General features: G+C 42.8%; 1 protein-coding gene across 1 annotated transcript; it reads right to left on the bottom strand.

Moving 5' to 3' along the window:
- Positions 1 to 769: 769 nt before the first annotated feature.
- Positions 770 to 4513, bottom strand: CLDN3 (claudin 3). Its single transcript, XM_069945078.1, has one exon. It carries the CDS (start codon positions 4117 to 4119, stop codon positions 3475 to 3477), a length of 645 nt encoding a protein of 214 aa, XP_069801179.1. The 5' UTR covers positions 4120 to 4513; the 3' UTR covers positions 770 to 3474.
- Between the last annotated feature and the right edge of the window lie 4396 nt (positions 4514 to 8909).

Below are 8909 nucleotides of genomic sequence, written 5' to 3' on the forward strand. Positions count from 1 at the left end.
TTCTGTTAGATGTGTTTTCAATAAATTTTTGGTTTCAATGCATTTTATGGAAAATTAGTTCTTAAGGGGGTCTCAACGTATAATGCTCAGGAGTCCCTTCCTTTATTGTTTTGTCAAGTGTGGGCAATTCTTGCTTCTCCTTGTAGCCCCACATCAAGGCTATGTTACCACTATGGGACCGTGTCATCCTATATCAGGGAAAGGCGGCCCTCTATTGATAATGGCGGACACAAATAATTTTTATGATCATTATTAGCGGCCATGATTATCAATAGACAGCCATATAGGGGAACTATATAGGTGGAAATGTTTCTGTAGTGGGAATACAACCTAAGGCTATGTTCACACGCAGTATTTCGCTAAGTATTTTTTCAACCAAAACCAAGAAACTCTGCAAATCTTTCCATTACGTTGTTTCTCTATCAATTCCACCCCTGATTTTGGCTACAAATACTGACCTAAATACAGACCATAATACTGCTTTTTAGGAGTTGATTCAGAAATACACTAAAGGGTATACACCTGCAGGAATACAGGAGTGCCAAGTGTATCTGTTTAAGTAAAGCATTTTTTATGTTTTCTTCTGCATCATATAGTACACTACTGTGTTACCTCAAATATGGTCACCTAATATCATAACATGTAATTAGACCTGTGAGATTGTATCTCCATAGCTCGGCCTGTGTTCTTTGTTCTAGCTTGCGTTCAGTGGGGGGGAATTGAAACAAAAAGGCCTGTATAACACAAAGCCACAAAGTCAATCACTGTATCCGGGAGCATATTTTATTGAAAAGTTAACTTAAAAATGTAAAACAAACAGCAGTTTCACAATAACATAGACGGTTAGTGCTCCAATCTTTAACAGGTTACAGTCTTAGCACTTACAAAAAGTCCTCACATTCCAGTTTTTCCTGGTATTAGGTACAATGTCATCAGCTCCTGCATAAATAAATACAGTGGAGAGGTGAGATGTCACATGGTGCTTGAGTTCAGTAGTATTCTTCTGGTTAGTTTACGGAATGTTATTTTAGTCATCATTACAGTGTTACATACTGTATAATAGGTTGTGTTCACAGGGCAGTTTTAGGCAGTTTCGCCTTTTTTCTTCGACCATTTGACAGCCGTCTTTCCAGGCGGACATCTTTTCGAGGCCAAATAACGTCCGTCTTATCTGTTATTATTTGCTGTCATTATTAAAAGACGGCAGCAAAATCCCATAGTGGGAAAATAGCAATATATAGGGGGAGATTTACAAAAGGGTGTAAATATACACCTGTTGTCAACTGTCCACAGCAACCAATCACAGCTTAGCTTTTATTCTACCAGAGCTGAAAGCTGAGCTGTGATTGGTTGCTGTGGACAGTTTACACCAGGTTTATAGTTACACCCTTTCGTAAATCTCCCCAATACAGTTTAAATAAAGAAAAAAAAAAGCAGAAGTTAATTCTTAAAGAAAGGATAAAGGAAGGATATATGCCTCTCAACTTTATAAAAAAAGCAAAGAAACTGCACTGTGTGGCTACAGCCTCACAATTTATAAAAACACTAGAAGAAAATCAGTAACAAGTAAACCTTGAAATGGTGAGAACACATATCTCTTTTTTTTTTTTTTTTTGCTGTGCCCAGTGCACTTTTATATAAAGAGCTTTTTATATGGTCATCCTTTTATAACACCCCTCCTATTTTATATGTACAATTCTGGAAAAAAAAAAAAAAAGACAACTTTCAAAGGAAAGCAAAGACACATCAAAACCAAGGCTCGGCACTGCTATAAAGTGCTATTTTTGTCTCAGCTACTTTGTAGAAGAACCTTGTTCACATCCTATAGCCCATTTATTTTGCAATTTTATATTGAATTACATTACTAGAGAATGTAATCAATGACCAATAGAGGTCTTATAATAAACCTTAAATTATATGAATTAATATCAGTATAACTTGAATCTTTCCAGGTTTATATGTTCAGCTTTGTATCCTGTGCTAGTAATCCATACAGTAGGTATACATGTATATATAGTTGATGCACACCTGTCATTATGTTCATACCAAAGTACACAGGGGAATGCAAACACGAAATCCCTTTTGTTAACTAAATCCTTTACTCAAATGAGGTTTATAGGCGTCATTACAGTGTGTCCTTGTTAACCAGTAAATTACTGTAAAAGACAATTTCAGGACCCTGACTTTTGAAAGTAGCCAGTGACTCGTAAGAGTGCAGGTCACTCCAGCAGTGAAATTGTGGGAATGTGTCACCAACTCCTCTAGTAAAGGAAAATGCTTTGCATGTTATTTATTAACAAGAATCTAATTTATCTACCTAACCCATATAACCCCCATATAATTCACAGAGCTGTAGGGAAAAAAAACATGAACAAAGCCTGGAAAAAACTTCCTTGGGGAGATGAAGAAAGTCAATTATAGACAGGCGCACACAAACACACAATAAACAGTAACTAGAAGGGAATTAAAAGCAAGATGAAAAGGGTCAAATTCCAGCCGAGCATTAATGTTTTAGAAAGTCCAAGGAGGAGGGAGGAGAAGGGAGTGGACAAAGGACAAGGGAAACCTGAAGCCAAGAAGTATTCTCCGATAGTATCAGTAAAGTCTATAATTTAATCTTTAATTAGAGATGATTCTGTCAAACTTTAATATTGTGCACTGGACCCATAATACTTCTAAAGAAGGACGCTAGAAGGCTGTACAATCAGCCCTACAACATGCATTCCCCATAAGGGTCTATTGTTCTCTGAAGGAAAAGCCCTGGAGAGTTGCAACCACATCTACATGTTTGCTTTGGCAAATTGTAGATTTTTAAACGTTGTGAATGCAGACAGTCCAGGTTTATTACCGGTATAACAATTTACGAGTTATTAAAAAAAATGATAGAATTGATTTGTCTGTGCAGTGAGATAAATAAAATGCTTTTCTGTGGTATAAATGTCAAGCTGTTTAATAGAAATAATATTTTCATATATAACAAATAAAAAAGCTATATACACTGTCTTCACTTATTATAAGACAAGTCCTTTGTCCCCAGTAAGAAGCCGATGCTTATAGTACTAGCAGGTAAGTTTCCCCAGCTGACCCTGCAGCTGCAGTCTACTGCCTTCTAGCATGACAAAAATGCATTGTGCCAGTACAATAAGCATCTTGGTATGGAAACAGTTACATGTCTTAGGCCACCTCATCTCTGCCAGGAGAGACTGCCCCTCCCAGTTTAAGAATAATCTACCACTGCCACGCCAATGGAGAAAAACCATTCATGGACCTTGTATTTTCACGTACATGCACATACACATTTAGAGGCAATGCTGTCTATGATATATATGGTATATAAAACACTACAGCTTACAGAAGAAACTTTGTACATGTCGGGCTTTTAGTCGATGGTATTAAGTCTCATCTTCTTTGCATGTCAGAAGCCCCTCTGGTCACATTATACATGAAAGTGTCTGTAGAAGAGTTGGTTTCCATTTAGACGTAGTCTTTTCGGTCATATCCAGGGTTTGTGGACCTGGCTGCTGAATAAGCCACTCTTGATGCGGGGTATTTCTCCTGTTTTGGTGGACAAGTGCAGCAGAGCATGGCACCTCCAAGCATTAGAAGAGCCGCAGCTGCCCACCCTATGTACATGGAGGCTCCCAACTCCCTCTTTTGAGCTTCCAGAACTAGAGGGTTATAGAAGTCTCGGATAACTGTATTTGCTGACCAGGAAACAGGGATAAGGGTCATTAGTCCTGAAAGAATAAAGATAACCCCAGATACAATCATGATCTTGGCCTTTGCTGACTCGTCTTGGACGCAGTTGGTGCACTTGGCTCCAATGATGGAGATGAGGACTCCAATTATAGCTATGACGATGGAGACGACTATCATGGCTCGGGCAGCCTGTAGATCTTGATTAAGCGCAAGCAGAGAATCGTAGACTTTACACTGCATTTGACCGGTGCTCTGCACTACACAGTTCATCCACAGTCCTTCCCAGATAATCTGAGCCACTACAATGTTGTTGCCGATGAAGGCAGTCACCTTCCACATGGGAAGAGCACAGGCAACAATAGCACCGAGCCAGCCGATAATGGACAGGGCTACACCAAGGATCTCAAGTCCCATAGACATGATGCCAGTTGAAAAGTGTCAAAATTGAGGCAAGATTATTATTTTTAGAGGAAGCACAATTATGTCCCCTTTAGTTTCAAATGAGCACTCACCAATGAAAGTGTTCTGTATAGGGAATAATTTTCTGGTGTTGAATGAGTTTCCTCTGTTTACTCCTTTCCAGTTCAGAGCTCTTTAGCTGTGGCTCCTACAAGCTTTCAGTCTTGTTGAGGGATACGCCTTGGTATTGTTCAGTACCTCCTGGTGCTCTCGTGATCTGTCCCTGGCTGAGTGTTCTCTCTGGACTACTGCCCAGGTTAGCCCAAGTAGAATATCCTTGAGATAACAGATGGTAAGCTCTGTACTTGTGCCTTCAGGCTTGCTGTCTGAGGCTGGCCAGTGTGTAACGGATCCTTGCACCTGTCCTTTATATCTGCATCAGGTGCAAGTGATGTCACAGCACTCAAAGGGAGGAGGATCTTAAAGTAACACTGACACATTAGACGAGGTTCATCAGACGTCAGAAACACATTCTTTATGCAAAACAAATAAAGGATATTGAAATAATAGCAACAGCAAAAGTTAAACATTTAGCTAATAGAGTTTAAACTGACTTCACAAAGACAAAACCATTAAGCTGGAATAGCACATGCAGGAGTGTATAGGAAATATAAAGGAAAGACTTATACTGGGGTGTGGGAGTTCAGCCTTACACATACTAAATTAAGGGTATATTCACATGAATAGGTCCTGGCAGTTCCCACACACTATATACTCGCAGCGGTTGTTCAATGTAATTCTACCGCCCTTAACCCCTTCTGTTCCCGCCCGGCTCCCCCGCTGTAAGCATACATTACCTCTCCTCGCTGCATGGATCCGGCGACCTGCTCTCCCGTCCGGCCAATCAGTGTGTTGCCCAGCCGCAGCCACTGATTGGCCGGATGGGAGAGCAGGACGCCGGACCCATGCAGCGAGGAGAGAGGTAATGTATGCTTATAGCGGGGGAGCCGGGCGGGAGCAGAAGGGGTTAAGGGCGGTAGAATTACATACTCGCTGCGGTCGTTCAGACCGCAGCGAGTATATAGTGTGTGGGAACTGCCAGGACCTGCCGGACTCACAGCGAGATTCTCGCTGCGAGTCCGTTCGTGTGAATATACCCTAAGTATGTGTTGCATACATTTATTCTTCTATGCAAAGTGTCAGAGTGGCTTTCCCAAGTTCCTGAAATGCTGCAAGCTGGAATGTCTCCTCTCTTCCCCTCCCATCCCGACCCTGCTTGAGACTCAGCTACCTATTGAAGCTGACTATCAGTCAAGCTGGGAAAGGTCTGGGAGGAAGAGCAGGTAGATATTCCAGCTTGCAGCAGATCAGGAGCTTGGGAAAGCCTCTTTAACACTTTGCACAGAAGAAGAAAGGCATTTTTCTATGTTATTAAAGCACAGACGGATATATGAAAGGCAACATGTGTCTCCTTAACCCAACAGCTATTTAAGGGCCCGTTCACACAATGGATTCGTAATGGAATCCGTAGTGTGATTAGGAATCCCTCCAAATGCCTTCCTGCTATGCTTTTGAATGGGCGGCTTGCGCGCCTGTCATGTCAATTCTTTGAGCGGAGAGCGGAGGAGCGCGAGCCCTCCCATTCAAAGACAAGCAGGAGCGACTCAGCGCAGAGATTTTGCCGGGAACCTCATCCTGCGGACTCCGTGAGTCCTTCTTGTTATGTCTTTAAATGGGGGGGCTTGCATGCCTCCGCTCAAAGAATTGACATGTTAATTCTTTGAGTGGAGAGGTACAAAAAGCCCTCCCATTCAAAGCATAGGAGGGGGGATTCGGTGCAGAGACCGCGGGAGAAGGTTCCCAGTGGAATCTGCGAGCCAAATCCGTAGTGTGAACGGGTCTTTATAGTGTCGGCAGTGTGAAATGTGAATTGCAGCTGACAGATTCTCTTTAATTGCTACTATTGTTAATTGAGCTGTCTATTTCTGTTTTCAGATAACCCCTTTAAACCAAGTACTTCTTTCTCGAACAGAGTTTTTACTGTATACGTAAGTAATTGCAGGCTGGACAGGTAGCCATGCATGTCTCTTATGTCCATTTTAAATAACTAGTTTCTGTAGGGATTTTTTTTTTTTACATTAAGTGGCAGCTTTAAAGGGCAACAAAGCCCTAGAAGGCATCCTTTTATGGTGCGTTTACACACAAAGATTTATCTGACAGATTTTTGAAGCCAAAGCCAGGAACAGACTATAATCCGGGATCAGGTCATAAAGGAAAGACTGAGATTTCTCCTCTTTTCAAATCCATTCCTGGCTTTGGCTTCCAAAACCTGTAAGATAAGTCTCTCTGTGTAAACGCACTTTAAGATGAATCAATCTTCAGCTGTCCTTGGCCGCAAACAAGTGGCATTGAGTAAGATTGGAGCTTCGGAGCTCGTTTGCCTTACCTTCACAAGGCACAATTTATCGAGTGGCTGGTCTGGTCAAATGAACCCTGTATTGTTTGTGCGGCCATTTAACTTCATTGCTATTGCGATCACCCGGGCATTATAATAATAATAATTTTTATTTATATAGGGCCAACAGATTCTGCAGCACTTTACAATTCTGGGGGTACATACATAGACAAAAAATAGACATTACAAAGATATACATATAGTTATCCATACATGAGGAGTGAGGGCCCTGCTCGCATGCATCAGCTTACACACTATTAGGAGGGGGTGCGAGACAAAATGGCAGAGGGGCAAAGTGCATCATTGTTCTTATGGTCCGGCCATCTATATAAATAAGGCAGTGCAGTTGAAGGTGGGTGAACCAGTCACCAACCAATGCCTGCATGCACAGGTCTAAGTGCTTGAATACCTGGCGTATGTATTGGGGGAGGGGGGGGGGGTCAATTTAGGGAACCTGGTAAGCCTTTTTGAACAGATGAGTTTTGAGGGCACGTTTGAAGCTTTGTGTATTGGAGGTGAGTCTGACAGTCTTGGGTAATGTATTCCATAGAACTGGTGCAGCTCGGGTGAAGTGCTGGAGACGGGAGTGAGAGGTGCGGATCAAGGTGGATGTTAGTCTTAAGTCGTTAGAGGAGCGTAAGGCACGGGTAGGACGGTAGACAGAGATGAGGGAGGAGATATAGGGAGGTGCAGCACTGTGGAGAGCCTTGTGGGTGAGCAGGAGGAGTTTATATTGAATCCTGTGTTTAATAGGGAGCCAATGTAGTGACTGGCGCAGGGGGGAGGCATCTGTATAGTGGCTGGACATGGAGATGAGCCTGGCCGCTGTATTGAGAATGGACTGGAGAGAGGAGAGTTTAGGGGAAGGAAGGCCGATTAGTAAGGAATTGCAGTAGTCTAGACGGGAATGAATAAGAGCGACAATGAGAGTTTTAGCAGATTCAACAGTAAGGAAGGGAAGGTTTTTAGAGATGTTTTTTAGATGCAGATTACAGGAACGTGAAAGAGATTTTATATGAGGAGTGAAGGAGAGATCCGAGTCAAACATAACCCTAAGGCAGCGGGCTTGCTGTGTAGGGGTTATAGTCGCACCACAGACAGGGCCGGTTTTAGACTAAATGTGGCCCTGGGCAAAGTTAAAGGTGGGGCCCCATATGCTGAAATATTGTAGCAACAATTTAAGGTCCCCATACATTTTACACTTTTGTTGGTGGTACCTGCTGCTCGTGGTGGGTTCGGCCATCAGTGTAAGGTGTATGGGGCTCTCTGGACAGTCTGACAGATGACATCAGTGGACATAGGGGGTCGGACTTGATGGAAAATCAACACCCAACCTCTTTGTTGTCAGAGAGATAAGCCGCCATCAGATCTGTCTGGCTATAGCTTGTCCCTCTTATAGAGGACACAGGAACACTCATCTGTGCCGAACATTCCTGTGTATGGGGAGGACAGGGCCGGATGGGAGAGAGAATTGTCAGCTGAAGGATTGTTCAGCCAGCAGCTACTGAAAGTGTACGGACAGTATAAGGGCCGTACTACATGGCCTGATATTCCGGAGAAGTGAGCGCCAATCTAGTAGAATGGAGCTCGCTTACAGAGTCTACCACATGGCTCAATTATTGTGCAGCAAAGGCTGTATATATATATATATATATATATATATATATATATATATATAGATTATCTATCATTAGTGATGTCTGTGCAGCCCTTGCTGTATATAGTAAATAATAAAGATATTCCTCAGGCCTAGTCTGTGGGATCCCCCAGTCACCGCAGCTGCAGCTCTCACTTTTAGTCCCCTCTCTGAGGTGACAGGCCGCTCAGGCAATCACTGGCCATAACAAACAGACAAAGCCTGAGGGCACCAGGAACATGATCGGGTAAGTAACAGCTTTATTATTTTATATGCACATCAGCCAATGATTTTTAAACTTGCCAAAAGAAAACGATCAGTTGATCATTGTTGTCTTTATTACACAGAGCGATATCGTCCGGATTCGAACAATTTTCTCTCCGTGTATTAGGGCTCTTAGTCACATTGAGTCAGTTCAGAAGGTTACATGCCAGGACTGCCGCTACTGTACATGCCAGGACTGCCGCTACTGTACATGCCGGGACTGCCGCTACTGTGCATGCCGGGACTGCCGCTACTGTGCATGCCCGGACTTCCGCTACTGTACATGCCGGGACTGCCGCTACTGTACATGCCGGGACTGCCGCTACTGTACATGCCGGGACTGCCGCTACTGTACATGCCGGGACTGCCGCTAGTGTTGTAACTATTTATATGAATTGTTTTAAAAAAATCACTATATCAGGACCAAATATTACCTCCATACCGTTATTGAAGAAA

This window comes from Dendropsophus ebraccatus, chromosome 11, assembly GCF_027789765.1.
Source record: "Dendropsophus ebraccatus isolate aDenEbr1 chromosome 11, aDenEbr1.pat, whole genome shotgun sequence".
NCBI classification, from domain to species: Eukaryota; Metazoa; Chordata; class Amphibia; order Anura; family Hylidae; genus Dendropsophus; species Dendropsophus ebraccatus.

What these genes read in the sequence shown, in the direction of transcription:
- CLDN3 (XM_069945078.1), bottom strand. Translation starts at nt 4,119, where the DNA reads ATGTCTATGGGACTTGAGATCCTTGGTGTAGCCCTGTCCATTATCGGC.